Source organism: Hevea brasiliensis, chromosome 2 (genome assembly GCF_030052815.1).
Source record: "Hevea brasiliensis isolate MT/VB/25A 57/8 chromosome 2, ASM3005281v1, whole genome shotgun sequence".
NCBI classification, from domain to species: Eukaryota; Viridiplantae; Streptophyta; class Magnoliopsida; order Malpighiales; family Euphorbiaceae; genus Hevea; species Hevea brasiliensis.
In genome coordinates this window covers 113709743-113727889 of record NC_079494.1, presented here as the reverse complement: position 1 = coordinate 113727889, position 18147 = coordinate 113709743, and the positions used below count along the sequence as shown (strand labels likewise).

Below are 18147 nucleotides of genomic sequence, written 5' to 3'. Positions count from 1 at the left end.
CAATTGAATTATAAGAGCATTGCTACAGCGTACGGTATGATGAGATAGAGATAGAGGTTCATGTCAACATCGGTGCTAATTGCTAAATGCTAGATGTTTTTAAAGAGAGAACGTCTCTAATCATGCCTAAAGCCAAGCAGCAAAGGTCATCTGTGACTGCGACCTTTTTGAAATCGGCTTGCCATGAATCAAATAACAAATTAGCTTGCTGAAACAAGATCGCGCATTTTTCATTGGAAAAAAAACAGAGTTTCCCTTCTTGTTATTCTTCTTATAACAGTTGATCGGACAGTGGCCATATGGGCGAAGCCTTCTGCCCTTCTCTTCCCCTGCTCTCTCCAGCCTTTTGGAGCCGGAACTAATTGATCGCAAAGCCTCCACCAAAATATTCATGGATGAAAGCCCAGTTGATAGCTGATTTTCTTTTTTTCGTACAATTTTCAAACGCAACCCATCCCCATGATCATAGCCTTTTTACCTGCTTATCTTCCTTCCCACAAAGTTTCTTGAATGAATAGATCATCTAATTATATATATCCAAATATTAAACAAGCATGTGGGGGAAAGGAAATGAATATTCTCATGCATTTGCCAATTCTTTGCATACCTTCTGTCGCGCAGCCAAGGAATAACTTCACTACCAATTTAAATTACCTCCTCTCTAGTCCTGTTATAAAGGGCGTTGTGTATTGAGCCTCGTACCAACAAAACTGACCTTCACAATTTGTGGATATATAATTTCTCGTTGGGTATGGTTAAGCTAATAATAGTTGGAAGGGTGGCAGATGAGTTGCCTCTTATACAAGGACCCAGGTATGCGGATAAAGAGAATGAAAACTTTTCATGTTAAGGGCAACATGCTGAAAATCATCCTCAAATAAATCTCAAGAGCTGCCTTGACACCTTCCAAGATGACCATTCGCATGATCATCACTCCTTCAAGTATCCTTTTTCTTTTTCTATTTTTAATATTCGTTCCTGCTTAAGGAACAATTAAAATTTGTTGTTAGCTGAATATGTAAATATATATATATATATATTTGGCATAAGATTACTGTTCATGATTTATAAGTAAGCATAGCAGTTAATAGCCTAGTTGAATTAGTGAGGCAAAAACAGCACAAGTTAAGACTACATGGTGGAGAAATTCCCTACTAAAAAATAAAAATAAATAAATAAAGCTGCTTGGTGGAGAAAGGAGTCTGCTTCATTACATTGCTATCTTTCTATTACCTGCAAGACTTGCAAGGGGAGCTTGAGAAACTTGACAATATCCTCATTCCCAAAAATTACAATTCAACAACAAAATAAATTTTATTTTGCAAATAACCACCATGAGATGAATAAAAGCTACAAATTGCAAAAATAACGAATAAACAAAATAACATAAAAGATACCTAACAAATCGTTACACTTCTCATAAAAATTGATCCATTTTCCTTCTTCTATTTTCCTCCCTATGTCAAACATAGCTTAGCTTTAGAGAGGGAGGGATATGGATTATTGGATCACCAATAAAAGAATGCCACATCAACCTTCTTTGAATGTTTTTTTTGTTTCTTTATATTTAATTTGCTTAATATAAAGTTACTAAACAATCTCACAAAAATTTGCTGGATAAAAGAAAATTATTTTTAAAAAAATAAATTATATACTATTTGACATTTTGCTTCTCTTATGTAAAGCAAATTTTTATAAATTTACGAAATGTGTTATTTGTTATCATATTTAGCCCAGCAAAATCAAAATTATGAAGAAGCAACTTTTAAAAAAAGCAACTTCTTGAACTTGTTATCTATAATCCTATTTGGCATTGAGTTTCAGAGCCTGAAACTGCTTTTCTGAATAAAAATATTATTTTAAATGCTGTTGAGAAAAGTAATTTGAAAAAAGTTATTTTATTATTTTAGTATTTTTATGATTAAAACTGATCAAATTTAATTTTTAATTATTTTTTAATATTCTCTAACAGCAATTTCAACAGTAATGCCAAACAGATCTGTATCTTTTTATTTTATTTTATTTTATTTTTTTTATCAAAGATCATTAAAACTGAGACAAACTAAGACGGCATAAGAGCCGAACTTGCTCCACCGGTTTACAAATGAATGATGAGCTACGAATCACCTGCAAAGCTATAAATGCCGCTTCTCTTCACGAAGGAAAAGGAACACTCTTGAAGACTGTCCACAGCGCTTTGATGTCTTCTATAATGCTATGAATGCAAAAGGTAACTGCCCCACCTTGAAATGCTCTGATGACAATTTACGAATCACCTTCAAGAAAAATATTCCCGAAGCCTTTCGCTCTAGCCATGAGAATAGCTTCTTGGCAGGCTAAACAGTCCAAGATGAGAGGATCTGTCATATTTCTGAGAATCTTACAAGGTCAGCCCTGTGGAAAACCCTAGTGATTACGAGTGATGATGGCAATAGAGCCTAAGTTCTTAGCCTTATTAACTACCCATCAAAGTTTAATTTTATCTTATCGCTACACGGGAGCATCCAAGCAAAGATAACTTCTGATTTATGACTAAGTCTCAGGCTCTGGGCATGATTATGATTTTGCTTTTGAGCTTTTATGTAGTCCTCATAATGGTTGATGGCCATAGAGATGAATTGCTGGCAAGACATAGTTTGACAATTGCAATCTTATGATGGTTATGATATTTGATTTGGTTGAAAGCTTGTTTCTTAGATCGATGAATAACAATCGGAAGGCCTAAGAACTTGTCTTGGCCATCCATATCTGTGATATGAAAAACAACGGAGGTATCCATAGCAGATCCTCATTCATCTAATTAGACATGATAACAAATAGAACATTTACAAAAATCACTCACCTGAACATATCATCAACTCAATTATTATTATTTAAAAATACTTCAACTCATTTAATTTTATATTTTTTTAATTAATAATTTATATAAAAATATTTTTTTATTAATAATTTATATTTTAAAAATTTAATAATTTTATAAAACATTTAGATTCTATTTAACAAAAAATTTATAAATATTATTTAAAAATATATATATCATATATTTAATTTAATTATTTATATAAATAATTTTAAGCAATAAATACCTGCAGATGCTCGAGTCGTTGCAATCTCTAACTCCAATGCTATTTATAAACGACAAAATTTGAGCCGGTCACAATGCCCAACTCGTCAAGCGGGACACTCTCCAGGGGAAGTGATGTTGAATTGTATGAAAACTGCTGATGTCTGAAATCACCTGAAAATAAACAAATGTTGAATCCTCATACTTATAATTTACATAAAAGTGAGCTATTAAGTGAAATATTTGATCTAAAAAAAAAGGTGAAATATTAAAAAATTAAGCATGCCTCGTCAAGAGGTTGCCATAAGTGATTTTATCAAATCAAAGAATTAAAATTTATAATAAATTAAATTAAATCAAATTAAATTAAGAAGAAAAGTAAATTAATTTAAATTTAATTTAAATTTATATGGTTTGATATAAGAATTTGAGGTTCTATCTTTATTTTTTTTATTTTAAATTTAATTTTAGTTATTTTTTTTAGTTTTAAACTGAAAAATAATTAATTAAAAAAATTATATTATTTAATTTGATTCTATTGATATATATTTTTTGAAAGAAAACAGATTCTATTGATATTTAAAACATTGAATCAAATAAAATGTTTTAAAATTAAAAATAAAATTAAACCAATTTATTAAAAAATTAACTAAAATTTAATATTAAAAGTTATGCCTCTAGATGACGTTAGATTATTTCTTTTTTTTTTTTATATATATATATTTTTTAGAAATAGATTCTGATTGTCAAAACCTAATAACTGCAAGAAAATTAGGGCTTGGAAACGGGAAATTGTTAATTATCGAGCAAAAAAATTTGAAACATGGCAGAGGAATCGCCAAGACCCATAAGGTTAATGAATTTCATCTCGGAGGAACAGGTATTCCCAATTACTTATCCCTAAAAACCCTAATATTCTTGTGTTAATTTGTCCTTTGGATTTCAAAATTTGTTATTTTGCTCCGAATCCTATCTGCTGTTACAGTTAGATCAGGCTAAGAAAGCAAGAGGTGAGCGGGTCGATGACGGCACTGCCCAGAGAGATAGGCCTCTCTACGAGGTTTGTCCCCTTCTTTTTCATATTCTTCTTCTTCTAAAATGTAATAGCTAGTAAATTGGTTACTTTAATGGAAAAATGGCAGCTTCCAATTCCGATAAAAACTAGGGCTTCCAGAACAAGGATATTAAACTAGTGATTAAAATAAGCAATGAGCTTAATTAATGAACGATTTTTCATTGTGCTCATATTCAAGTGAACTTTTGTTTTCATTGCACAAACTAACGCTTAGCCAGGTGTATGTTTAACTATAGTGTAGGTGATTGACGGTATTATAGTGCTATATTATGGTCGCTTTATCGGAAGTGCATTAGTACTTGATCGTTTCTCTTATTATAGACCTTTTTTTACCTCCATCATCCCAGATTTTGAAGGAGAATAAAGACAAGCGGGATGCTGAATTCAATGAACGGTTCAAGCATAGTAAGTGCTTAGTTTACTAGTGGATCCAATTTCCCCCCTTATCATCAGTTTGTAAGTTAATGTATACAGCTACTTTCCTGTTTAGTACTTGAATTGGAAAGGATAGCATCATATACTGTATTAAGATGTTGTGTTTAGCTCTCTACTCATTCATAGTATCCTTATCATTAGAGAATTTGGTTGCATGCCTTGTCCACTCTATGTTGTTCCAGTTATCATATTCTAGTGTTCTTAAGTGTGCATGGGGGAGGTGCAAAATGGATTAAGGGATTTAAGAATGAAGCTTTAATCACTGGTTTTGTTGTAGGGCCTCCTAAAGCTTTGGATGAAGATGAGACTGAGTTTCTTGATAAATTGGAGATGGTAAGACTATGTTGTAAGATCAGTATCTTTAGGACTGTACCAGAAGTGCCACGTTTTTTGGTTCTTTATTTATTTACTTATGATTAATCAATACATCGGCTAGTGCTCATAAGGAGAGTATGTTATATGATAAGACTTCGGATTTTAAGTTAATTAAGAGCTTATTTAGCATTGTTGTTACAATTGCTGTTAAGAAAACACTTTTTTAAATATATTAGTTATAGAGTATAATTAAATTTAGAGAGTATAATTAAAATTGACATGTTTTAGCCATAAGAATATTAAAATAACAAAATAATTTTTTCCAAACAGTTTTTTTGCACATATCTAAAACGATGCTTTTTCTGAAAAATGCTCTTTTTTTTTTTTAACTCAGAAACTCATAATCAATTGTAAACTATTTAATATTTGTTAAGTAAGTACTTCACATGATTGTTGCTGTCTATGCATGCGGTGATTCTTCTCCTGATAATGTTTATTTGTTTACTGCTGGATGTACCTGTTGAGACACACGAAAGAATGATTCACCTTTTTCTTGACTAAATAACTTTAGATGTTTTGCAAAAAAAAAAAAAAATTATTAGCATGTATCAGAATTGTTATTGATATTATTAATAAAATTTTTTTGTTTGTTCTTTGTATATTGTGCAAACAGTCAAAGAGGGAATATGAGCTGCAAATGGCATACGAGGAAGAGGAACAGCTTCGGATTTTCCAAGTAATCTACTAAATTTATTCAAGTTGGACAACTGCTATAACTTTAAGATTTCAGGGTGTTGCTTTGACTTCATATTTAGGATTCTAGATCTGATGGTTAACACTGACAAGATATTGCCTTCTTATTATTGTAATTCATGAATCATGATAATGGGACTTGTTATTCATTTCCTCATGGAAAGCTTAGTCTATTGATCGGATTGTAGTCCCTGTGGAAAAATGGAGTTGTACATTCTAATTTGTTGGTGTATTAATGCTCAAGCTATAGGGGAATTAGAGCCAAGTGAGTTCATAATATCTTCTTTACCATATGCTGCTTTGATTAGTCTTATTAACTTCTCAAAATATAAACGATTTTGAGTAGCGCAAAAATTATTGTGCTAATAATCCCTTCTAATACACGACTACTCAGAGCATCCCCTTAATTTTTTCAAAATATCCTTTTTATTGATGTGTTTAGAACTTTTGATCTTTCATTTTTGTTATGTCTTTTATCTCATATGGTACTGTCTGATTTGTCTTTCAGGCTGCAGTTGCTGCACAGTCTACCATTATGCATGAATTGAACGAAAAGCCACCTGTTCCTGTAGTTCAGGTTAGTTTCATCATGATTATGTGGAATGTTGCACTTGATAACATTCGGTTATTATAGGCTTCACACACATGTGAATGCAGACACGTGTGTGCTTGTGCATGTTTACAAGTGTGTGTTACTTTCCCTTTCCTGTTTTATGCGATTCACACATTCTAGACTGATGTAATGTGTGAATCTATGGTTAGTGTAGGGAAACTAAAGCATCAATGTCTTATATGCCTAATATTAATCACCATCATTTTGCATTAGCAAAATTAAAATTTACTAAGCTCATAAAAGAAATAGATTAACTTGCAAAAAAAATTAATCTACAAGGTTGGTAATGATTATTGTATGAGCATCTGTTGAAATGTGAAATCACGCTAAGAGTTGGTATGTTCTCTTTCTAATTGGAACCATTTTAGTGTATGCAGGAACGGAAAACCGTTGGGAAGAAGAATCCATCTACTCGCTCATTAAATATGATTATTAAGGTCAAACCACAGGCAAAGAAAGCAAAGACACATGAAGGCAATGTTCAACCTTCAAACATTGTGAGCACACCTGATGTTGATACTGAAAAATCTTCAGACCAAGTGAAAGTACCTAATAGTGATCCTAACGAGTTCCCTGAGGTTGCTAAAACTGGTCTTGTGTCATATAGCGATGAAAGTGAGGATGATGATTAGTACTTTTGGTAGTAATATCTTGGATATCTATAATTATTTGATTTAATTTCTTAAATTTGCCTTAGTTTCCTGTAATGTAAGCGGAAGCAGGGCATGCAGTAGTCCTCTCTTCTACGTTAGAAAAACAAAATGAAAAATGAGGAGAATTGTTTACTTATTGTGTATTGCAACCATCCCGAAAGGAAATGCAATGTAGCACTCTCTGTAATGGATAGAACAAGTGACAACCTGTGGACACGCCTGAGTGGGTTCGGATATCACTGAGTTGAACTCTAATTATTCGAATTTATAAAATTTAATTATAAAATGAGTTAAAAGCAATGTAATAACAAAGATACTTATAAATTTATATATTTTTGCTTTTATTAATTTATCAGGAAATATGTTGCACTTAACAACTATTAATCTCAATCAAAGAGAGAGAAAGAGAAGGAAACATTTACATTTCAAGTTCCATTCTATTCGTAGAATTCGAGTCTCTTTTGACCATAAATAGAAAACCTAATTATAGCTTATGCAGTTTGAGCACTCATGTGAAGTGCTACCAGGGAGGCGTAGAAACCATCTTTGATGTTGATCAGAGTCTCATGCCTTCCTTTCTCCACAATAACTCCATTCTTAACCACTGCAATAACATCTGCATTCTTGATCGTCGATAACCGATGAGCTACCACCACCGTAGTCCTGTTCACCATCACTCGGTCTAGTGCATCTTGAACTACTCTCTCTGATTCAGCATCTAAAGCACTGGTGGCCTCATCTAATAGCAGTATCTTTGGACTCTTGACTATGGCACGAGCTATGGCTACCCTTTGCTTCTGTCCTCCAGACAGCTGGACTCCTCGCTCCCCTACTGCGGCTTCATACCCCTGCATTTTGCGTTGCCATTTTATTTTAATCTAACATCTATTTCAGAAAATTCTCTCTTACATTACCCCTGCATAGGCCAACTACGTTGATGGTGTGGTTTTATCATTCATTATATTGTTTTCTTACCTGTTGTAAACCACTTATGAATTTGTGGGCATTGGCCAATTCTGCTGCAGCTATAATTTCTGCTTCGGTTGCATCTCCTTCCTTTCCATACGCAATGTTGGCACGGATTGTGTCATTGAATAAAACAGGCTCTTGGCTGACGAGCCCCATCTGCTGCCTTAACCACCTCAATTGCAACTTCTGAATTTCAATTCCATCAAGTGTGATATGACCTGAATCCGGATCATAAAATCTCTGCAACAATGCAATTACTGTAGATTTACCACTCCCACTTTCTCCAACCAGGGCAACAGTCTGAAACAAGGAAAAAAATCAATATTTTTCTAATGTATTATCATTTCTAATTGCTTTTTGTCATGTACTAGTTGCCTGAAACAAATGGGATTCAAAATATCTACAAAAGTTACCTTCCCAGAACGAATAGTTAAGCTGAGGTCCCGGAAAATCTGAATATCTGGCCTAGATGGATACTTAAAGCTTACATGATGAAGCTCAATTTCTCCTCTTACATTTTCTATTGTTGTTCCTGACTCATCACTAGGGTCTATTTTTGACTTCCTGTCTATGATTGCAAACACAGAGGCAGCAGCAGCCTTCGCTTTGGTGGAATCAGTACCGATGGAACTTGACTGAGAAATTCCTACAGCTGCCATAGTCAAAGCAAAGAAAACCTGCAAGATGAAAACGTGTTTCAATATCACTGAACAATATGCTGTAATTGGAGAACAAAGTTAATAGATAGGAAAGATAACCAACTTGAAAGACATCTGCAAATGTAATGTGGCCACCCTCAACCAGTCTTGCTCCCGCATAGAAACTAGTTGCATAGAAACAGAACAAAAAGAAGGAGGACAGTCCAAATCCTATGCCGCTGATCAATCCTAGCCTTACTCCAGTCCACATAGGCCCCTCACATTTCTTTTCATACAGTTGCATCACCTTCTCTTCAGCACAGAAAGAAGCAACCGTTCTTATACTCCCGACTGCATCATTAGCAACTTGGCTAGCTTCTTCGTACATCATCTGCAACCATTTAGATTTATGTCTTAGTAATTAAATATATAAATTTATACGATACCAATAATCTGTCAAATAGCAGTCTGAAGATGTCTGACTGGAAATGTCAGTTTGACAGACTCCATGGATGAGTATTCAGTTTCTTCAATCATCAAAATATTTATTTATTTCCCCCGGGATTGAGTTGAGCTTGCCACAGCCAAGTCAGGCTGATTGGCTTTTGGGCATACCTTGGCATCTGCACTGAATCCTTTCATGAACTTTACTTGGACTACTCCATTGACACCTATCAGAGGGATTAATGCAAGGATAATGAATGCTAGTTGCCAACTTGCAGTGAAAGCAATGACCATAGCAGCCACTGCTGTTGCAATGTTTTGAACCATCTGAGCTAATGCATCTCCGACTAGGGCTCTCACTGTTGCTGCATCTGTTGAGAGCCTGGCACCAATTGCACCACTTGAGTGCTCAGGCTCATCAAACCAACCAATCTCCATGTGAACCACCTTCTCAAAACACATGGACCTGATCCGTTGTATTAACTTGGACCCAGCTACAGAAAAGAAGTATGTTCTGAATGGGTGTACCACAAATGACGCAAGACCAAGGGTCGTAAACATCAGTGCCCAGAACTTTGAATCCTTTCTCAGTTCATGAGGTGGTTCAAAAAATGTTTTGATTGCTTTCGAGATCAGTATACCATAAATTGGAAGTATTGTACCATTTATGCTTGCAGCAATAGTGCCAACAATAAGAACTGGAAGTTCTGGCTTGTTGAGATAGGCAAGGCGGCGGATGGGGACCTCTGGAATTTGTTCTTTTGATGGAAAATCTTCTACATCTGCAAGGTCATTTTCAGGGCCATTGAATCCTGTGGGTAAACCAAATGAGAGTGAAAGCGAGTGGTGGCTGCTATTTCTTGATGATCCCCTACTTATGGAACGGCGCAATGACCTTCTTTGACTTGACTGTCTAAATGATTCCATAGAAATTTCTGACCTGCTGTAATCCTGTGGTGCTTGTTCTGTCTCTTTATTTACTTCCTGTAAGCGTATAAGCTGAGTGTATGCTCCATCAGGATCCTCAAGCAGTTCTGAGTGCGTGCCTGAAAATTGACAGGCGTGTCAACATGTTTCTTCCTCTCTCTCGATCACATCACAAAGTTCAAAATTCTAGAAGGCTCAAGTATGAAGACATTTATTTTCTTATGGTCAGAAATCATTTATGGATTCCTAGACCATGTTATAATTAGCACTGGAAACTTCAGGAATTCAACTCTGGAAAACTACTGAAAAGCTACATGGCATAATTTGAGAACTTTGCAAATATCTGGAAACATGCCATGAAGAAAAAAAAAGTTGACTTTGCATACTGGATAATGCACAACATTTCAACTTGAGAATGTTTATTTTATGGCTATAATTTTTAGAGATACCTTTTTCGACCATCTTTCCTCTATGAATGACAGCAATCATATCAGCATTTCTCACAGTGGTCAAACGATGGGCAACAATAACAGTAGTTCGGTTGACCATAATCCTGTCTAGTGCCTCTTGAACTACCCTTTCAGATTCTGCATCAAGTGCACTGGTAGCTTCATCTAAAAGTAAAATTCGAGGGTCCTTCAGGATTGCTCTTGCAATTGCAATTCTCTGCTTCTGACCACCAGATAGCTGAGTTCCATGCTCACCAACCATGGTATCAAGTCCCTGGATGCAAAATTCAAAATCAGCAATTTATATGATCCTAAAACAAAATTTTGATTGACAAATGTGCAGTAACTTAGAACCTGAGGTAGTTTATCAATGAATTTTGCAGCATTGGCAAGTTCAGCTGCAGCTCTTATCTCTTCAATAGTAGCACCATCCTTCCCATATGCAATATTGTCCTTGATGCTAGAAGAAAACAACACCGGTTCCTGGCTGACAAGACCAATTTTTCCTCTAATCCATTTAAGTTGAAATTCTTTGAGGTTAATGCCATCTATAAGAATTTCACCAGATTTTGGATCATAAAATCTCTCTATCAGGCTGATTACTGTTGATTTCCCACTTCCACTGTGCCCAACCAATGCTGCAGTCGTGCCACTTGGGATGGAAAGAGAGAATCCACTGAATATCTCCTCATCCGGTCTAGCTGGATAACTGAAATATACATCTTTCAATTCTATATCTCCATGAATGTCATCCAATACTCTTCCACTTGTATCATAAGCATCTATTTCTGGCTTCCTATCAATAGTCTCAAACATTTTATACGCTGCGGCTTGACCAGAAGCAAATGCGCTCATACAAGGGGATGTCTGCCCCAGGGACCTGCATAATTCCAAGAAACAAGCAAAAAAGATTCATGAAAGGAGATTTGTATAAAATCAATTAGCATATGTATGCATTCACATCAGAACTCGTAAAAGGAACTCACATCGAACCAGTCAACACGGCAACAATCACATTAATAACTTGTCCTCCACTATATCCTTTTTCTAATATCATCTTTGCGCCAAACCACACAGCCATGGCATAGCTACTGAATACAACTAACATGACTATGCCAATACCTACTCCAGAAGCAAAGCCTTCGTGTGCACCTGATTTGTAAGCAATTTGGAGATACTTGTTGTAAACACTAATGGCCCGCTTCTCTCCAGTAAAAGATGCAACCTGGAATGCCAAATAGATGTCATACCTTTACCAAAAAATAAGTAGCAAAATTAAACATAGTTCATTGCACGATAGGTTCAGTTCATCAAAAGAAAGATTCTAATATTTCTCGAACATCTTTTTGCTCTGGTTACATAGCATACAGTTCTAATTGAGCCAATTGTCTGTTCTACTACAGTAGCTGCTTCTGCATAAGCATTTTGTCCACGAGTTGCCATCCTGGATATCAAAATGGACACAGTTGCACCAGCTAGAACTAGCAGGGGAATAGCAGATAACATGACAAGGGCAAGCATCCACCCTTTGACAAATGCTATTACAAAACCCCCAATGAATGTTGCCATCAGCTGCAGAAATTTTCCAACCTGCACAAAACAATCAGACTTGAATTAGTCCCAGGATGAGATGGAAAAGATTAATGAAGTTCACTGCAACTTCCCCTGCTGGAGGATTTTAAAAACTGCAGCAGTATAGTACCTTTTCACCCATTGCATCTTGTATAAGAACAGTATCACCAGACATTCTACCAACAACCTCTCCCGTATTTGTTTCTTTATCAAAGAAAGCAATATCTTGTCTCAATATAGTTTTCAAATAGTAACTCCTTATTCGTGCTGCCTGTCTTTCCCCTGTGACCATCCAGCAGGTCACCTCTGGCAAACAAACACAGGATTTTCTTTTAATTCACAGTACTTCTAGAAAATTTTGTCGGCATATCAGGTATGGGATGAACTTACGAAGAAAGGCTGCTGCTCCAGCTCCTACTGCCAAGTAGACATATTTTAGAGAGACCTGAAAAACTTGCAAGTATCAAATCATTAACACTTTCACATGAAAAATTCCAAAAATTCCCAAGATAAAAAACATAATTTAGAATCTGAATTCCATGGAAAATGTTACAGCCGCCGACTATTAATTTCATTCTACCTTGGAAACTATATTAACTATATCTTTATCACTCTGGTTTCCTCCAAAGGAATCAATCATTTGTCCCAATAGCAACGACATTAGAGGCATAGACACTCCATTCCCAATGGCACCAACCGTGCCAGTAATCATCAACAAGACATCAGTGGAATCTGCAAAGGAGAAGAGCTTAAGAAAAGGAACTGTCTTAGCTTTCTCTTTGTCATTCTCTTTGCTCCCGTTGGAGCTGGAGTGTTTCTCCTGCTCCTGAGAATTTGATGTGTTGGCCTCATGCATCCTGGGATCCCCGTTCTCCTCAGCCATAATTCTAATCCCAAGATATGAAACTCAGAAATTGAATTAGTATCAGAAGGCGCAGAACTTTGCAGAGAATTTAGCCTGAGGCTGCAGAACACATCCAAATAAACTTATTAAACTAACTTGCAGTGGAAGTAACAGAAAACAGCACAAAATACTACATTAAAAATAGAACCGGTCATGGCCGGCAATAGAAAACAAACAAACAAATAGTATATGAGAGTGATGGTTTAACGTTTCAACAAACTCCAAACCATTACCAATGACCAGTTCAAGAAAAATAAAAAGAGACCTGCCTCTTTGTCTTTAATTAAAGCAAGAATGACTAAGACAAAAAAAAAAAAAAAAGAAACAGTAACCATGCCTAACTAACCCATGATTCATTGTTATGCACATGCATTCATATCTATAGATATTCAGTAGTTGGATCAATACCTTTCACTGCAATTGCGGAGATATCTGAATTATTTTTTTCTTCATTACTTTTGAAAACTACGCTGCAGACACGAAATTGGGAAACAAAAAGAAGAAAAATTGGTGATGATTTTTGTTTAATGGGAAAAGCCAAATCCATAAGGAGTTCATCTAATGTCAAACACTTCACGGGCACAAACTACTATCAAAAGGACACAAATGCCCCTTCTGCAATTCACTGACTAATAGGTAAGTGGGTGAGTAATTGATAGAGCAGACGAAGTTATCCTCCGCCTCAAATCAACATCAACTTATAGGGACTAGGGTTTTTAAAATATAGGGATGTAGTATAAAAAAAGATCCATCTTTATCTTAGTATTATCCCTAAAATTTAGGATTTTTAGTTATAACTTTCTTCTAGATGCATGAAAACAAGGATCTGAATCTCACAAGTTACGATTCCTATTACCCATTAAAGTAAAATAGTAATTAATAAACGTTAAATTCAATAAAAATAAAAAAAGAAATCAAAGCACAGCATTAATTAAAATGGTTGACATTTTGAGCACGCCACTAATTTCTTCAATCTTCCTCCTTTGGCAGCCTCAACTGCTCTAGCTCATATGGATATCAAATGAATTCTGTGAGAACATACAGCAATTTTCTTGAAAGTTGAAACCGAAAGAAGTTTCTCCTCATTTTTTCACGCACATCTTACATTGTGTGTTTAGATGGAACGAGAGAATGTTTATATAAAGTAAGGTAAGGGAAAATAATAGTAAGTAAATAGTAAAATTTTCTCAACCCAATAATTTAGTGGATTGAAAAAAGGAAAGTTTTGGAGGTTTTTAAACCTTAAAAAAACCTTTCCTTCTGTTAAAAATCTTCCTTCCAATCAAGCGTGCTACTTTAAAAACTCATTCTTTTACCTCCAAAAACTTCCTCCAAACAAACAAGCTGTTAAAGAACGAAGATCAAGATAGAACTACAGGGAAAAAGAAAAGGTCTCTTGAGAAAGAATTTTTCACTTACCAGAAGAATTGAAGGATAATAATGGTGAGCAGTTTCTAATATGTTTGGCTTGTGAACTTGATACAGTTGGCGCCTGCCGTACATAAGCTAGCTCCCGCCTCTTCAAGCTTCGAGTCTTAATTACCTGTTAATGTCCAAGCACATTCATTATATATCCTTCTTTAGTTTAACTCTTAATCCTGCAGCTACTAAACCTATGGTCAAAAACTCCTTTCTCATTGTCAACAGAATCACAAATTATTTTATTTTCTCCTCAAAGAAAATTAATTTACACATATATTTCTTGTTATATAAGCGAGCAAGAAACCTTGTTTTCTGCATATAATAGGCATTATTATTTGTTTATTTGTAAATAATGCATAAAATATGTGCTTTCACTTTCATGTTTTCAACCATTACTCTGTCTCCATTAGAAACTCGCCTTGCGTGCGTGTATTTTTTTCAATTCCACTGCAGAAGAGGATTTTGTGATATTCTCGTGCCCTTTCCGGCTGGTGGTGTGGACTACTGGTTTGGACAACCTAACACGTAATAAAAGTCTAAAATATATATAGAAATGGAGGCATCTGTTCAAGATTCGGCATGTGAGAAGCACCATACATACATATGTCCGTTAGGTAAAGTTCAATTACTGATCACATGACACTGTAAAGTGACCATCAAATCTGTCTCATATGCAATTCACAAGCTAGCATATATATGATCATGGCATGCATGTAATTAGCTTTATACAACTAATTACATATATAATTGTACTGTAATTGTATAAATAACACAAATAATTGTACTTTAATTGGAGAACAGATAATGCTTGCAAGAATATAAAAAAGAAAAAGAGAAAAAAAATTAAAGATAGGCACCAAGAACATATTCTTTAGGCCGAAGAATTAGGGGTTTTATCTTTCTGCTTCTTAATTCCTGACAGACACATAGATTTCAATATTATATGTACGTATAAAGTTGCTGCACCAACAAACAAGAGTGATATTGGAGTGATGACTATCACAAAGAGATCCTTCCCTTTTTCTAAGCTATAGCCTATAATCATGTCAAGAATGCCTTGCACAAGTTGGTGTAACTAACTTCTTTCTTTTTTTTTTTTTTTTCCAGCAATTTCAGTTTACTAAAATCAGGTTTTTTTTATCTCGAATTTAAATTTGTAAATTCAGAAGCAAGAAAATGAACAGTAAACATAAAATTTCAGACCAGAAAGCTTAGAATATATATATATATATATATATATATATATATATATATATATATATGGAACTTCTCTCAATCATTATTTCATTGATTTGTTTCTTCTTATAAAGGAGGAAATACAAGCATAGTATAAGTAAATTTAGCTAGACAAAATTTCCTTAAAACATTGATCATCTTTAATTTTTACCTATATATTAGCTAAAGTAGAAATATAAAATATAGTCAAGAGAGGCAAAAAGAAAATTGTAGCTCCAGCTTAACATGTCTCCAAGGAAAATTCCATACCTCTAACCTTCCTAGCAATAATCTCAGAATCGAAAATCTTGCCCCTGGAAATGCTTCTGTTAAAATGTTTGCTAGGTGCTCCTCATAACTGTAATGAACAAATTTATTCTCCAAATTCTTATCTGCTTCTCGAATGTAGTAGTGGAACTTAACCTTATGTGTTTGGTCTTGCCATGCTGAATAGGATTTTCAACGATAGCAATGGCAGATTTATTATCACATTTGAGCTCTGAAGGGCTAGTTTTTTCTTGCCCTTGTTAGAGTTGATGCTATAGAAAATTTTTTGACGTAATGTGGTTGTCCATGTTTTTAGCATGAAAATAATTTAGGAAATTTGTCTTGCATTAAGTGTGTATTTATTGACTTGAAAAGGTACCCTTCACCTATAAAAAGAAGAGTGAGCTGCTGGAAATATGAGTGAGTAAAGAGAGAAAATGTGAGCTGGAGAGAGTTGTGGAAGGTTAGAGTTAAAGCTACGAAAATGAAGAGAAAAAAGACAGAATTCTTTGTTTGCAATGTAGCTAGTTGTGTAACTCCTGTCTTTAAACAATGAATTTATGTTTCTCTTCATCTTCTCATCTCTTGTATTAGGTGTTTGCTAGAAAGTTTTGTCTTTGTTGAAAAACAATTCATGCTCCATCTCTTCTGTTTTTTCTAACCACCCCAACTCAAGAGTAATTTCCTGGCAGGAAATTATTACATAGTCCCGTGCACTATGTCACAAGCATGATGTGATACACCCAATTAATAACAATAAAATACGTAAGTAACTTTTTTTTGATAAATCAAAGTTTTATTGTAAATTAAATTCAGAAAAAACTTAACAAAATAAGTCAAGCTAACACCATTGCATGATATGACTTTTTTTTTTTTTTTTTTGCAGTTACAAGAATAAAAACTAAGCCACGTCTTGATAAAATTGGTTTTTTTTTTTAAAATAAAATCGTTAATGTGTTTTATTATTATTGGTGGGGTGTACCAACTCAACTCTGTGACATGGTATTCCAAAAGCATGTAATAATTTCCTTTCCTGGATAAATTATTCCATTGAAGTGATCGACATAGAATGATAACTCAATAAACAATGGACACATAGATTATTACAGTTATTCAAATTATTTAAAAAAAAAAACTACTTAGCATATCTTCAAGGGAAATCTTATTTTTCTAATAAAATTACACCAAATGAATGAGATTTGTGAAAAATGAGAAAATCATTTTTCTAATAAAAGTATACTGAATGAGTGTGCAAAATGAGAAAATTACTCTTATTGTGCAGCTGAAATGAAAAAAAAGAAAAAAGTAGAACTCTGAAAAAAGATAAGGTAGATTTACTCATCATCAACCCAATGTGATCAGAGCTTCAAGGCCAAGAAAACAAGGGGGAGTTTGACTTTAGTGAGGAAGTAAGGAAGGTTTGCATTTTGATGGGAATAGCAAGTAGGAGGTTTGACTTCACAAAGAGGCTATTCAAGAAGTTTGAATGGCTCAATCCCAGGCTGGAACTTGTTGCCGGCAATCAACATCATATTAGTTGAAATCCTTTTTTTTTTTTTACTTTTATTTTATTTTATTTTAAATACATCAAAGAAATTCATTCACTGAAATATCTTCACAATATTAAAATATACACCATTATATATCTACGTAATAGCTAATTTTAAAATTGAAATTTGCAAGTGTGTAACGGTAACATGAGAGGAGAAGCTGAAAGCTAATCTAAGCCTTGACCATCAAAAATAATATAAATCAAGGATTTTTTTGCCTGAATTCGATCCATCATAAACCCAAAACACAAAATGTATGGTGAGACCCATCAATTAAATCTATAAATTTGTGTCTTATGGTGAAAAGGACCTATTTATTAAATTTACATGTTTGTGCCTTGAATTCAGAATTTCTCATCAATCATTAAGTCTAACGATTGAATTAGGAACTGTTCAATTATAGACTTAGTCATGTTTAACATTCAAAAAAAAAAAAATCTTTTTCGTTTTATCTTAAAACCCATTAAAGATTTTTTTTTAGAAAAAGACATTAAATAATAATTTTCTAAAATTATATTTAATTATCTTTACCATGTCAATCAACTGATTAAACCCTTATCTATTTGGATGAGGGTAAGGGAGGAGTAAATAAAGATAAAAAAGGGTAAGCAAGATAAGTCTTACCTCTCTTATTCCTCAAATCTCAATTTTTTTTACGCCCCAAATTGAGAGGTAAGAAAGGGTAAAGAGAGAGAGAAGAGTGTTAAGAATATTTCTATTTCTACACTCCTTAAATTTACTCCTCCTTCATCTTTTTCTAAACATAGAGAATACACATTACTCTCTCCTTACCCTTACCTTTCCCCTTCCTTTCCCCTTTTTACCTTTTCATTACTTATCATTCCCTCACCTCTTCCAAACAGACCCTAAGTAACAAGTTTA

At 34.2% G+C, this 18147-nt stretch overlaps 2 protein-coding genes across 3 annotated transcripts; one reads left to right on the top strand and one right to left on the bottom strand.

Moving 5' to 3' along the window:
- Positions 1-3780: 3780 nt before the first annotated feature.
- On the top strand, positions 3781-7044 carry LOC110661725 (uncharacterized). Of its 2 annotated transcripts, none has more exons than XM_021820442.2 (7): positions 3781-3944; positions 4050-4124; positions 4487-4544; positions 4852-4907; positions 5563-5625; positions 6151-6219; positions 6624-7044. In XM_021820442.2, the coding sequence occupies exons 1-7, from the start codon at positions 3888-3890 to the stop codon at positions 6885-6887; spliced, it is 642 nt and encodes a 213-aa protein (XP_021676134.1). In that variant the 5' UTR covers positions 3781-3887; the 3' UTR covers positions 6888-7044. The 2 variants fall into 2 exon arrangements, with proteins under 2 accessions (XP_021676134.1, XP_021676136.1); XM_021820444.2 differs by having other exon boundaries at positions 3786-3944; positions 6633-7044.
- A 178-nt stretch (positions 7045-7222) lies between these two features.
- Positions 7223-16001, bottom strand: LOC110661724 (ABC transporter B family member 11). Its single transcript, XM_021820441.2, has 14 exons — positions 15719-16001; positions 14231-14354; positions 12488-12871; positions 12298-12352; positions 12038-12213; positions 11704-11925; positions 11322-11560; positions 10690-11215; positions 10336-10609; positions 9131-10005; positions 8640-8906; positions 8291-8554; positions 7884-8177; positions 7223-7756 (listed from the first exon to the last, which is right to left on the bottom strand). Exons 3-14 carry the CDS (start codon positions 12788-12790, stop codon positions 7400-7402), a joined length of 3852 nt encoding a protein of 1283 aa, XP_021676133.1. The 5' UTR covers positions 12791-12871; positions 14231-14354; positions 15719-16001; the 3' UTR covers positions 7223-7399.
- Between the last annotated feature and the right edge of the window lie 2146 nt (positions 16002-18147).

Bases quoted from the DNA above. Each gene is read 5' to 3' on its own strand.
- LOC110661725 (XM_021820442.2), top strand. From the start codon at position 3,888: ATGGCAGAGGAATCGCCAAGACCCATAAGGTTAATGAATTTCATCTCG. The intron at 4,125-4,486 runs GTTTGTCCCCTT...CCATCATCCCAG, and splicing joins GAGATAGGCCTCTCTACGAG to ATTTTGAAGGAGAATAAAGA. The intron at 4,545-4,851 runs GTAAGTGCTTAG...GTTTTGTTGTAG, and splicing joins CAATGAACGGTTCAAGCATA to GGCCTCCTAAAGCTTTGGAT.
- LOC110661724 (XM_021820441.2), bottom strand. From the start codon at position 12,790: ATGGCTGAGGAGAACGGGGATCCCAGGATGCATGAGGCCAACACATCA. The intron at 12,353-12,487 runs GTAGAATGAAAT...CAAGTTTTTCAG, and splicing joins TAGTTAATATAGTTTCCAAG to GTCTCTCTAAAATATGTCTA. The intron at 11,216-11,321 runs GTGAGTTCCTTT...GGAATTATGCAG, and splicing joins GCCGTGTTGACTGGTTCGAT to GTCCCTGGGGCAGACATCCC.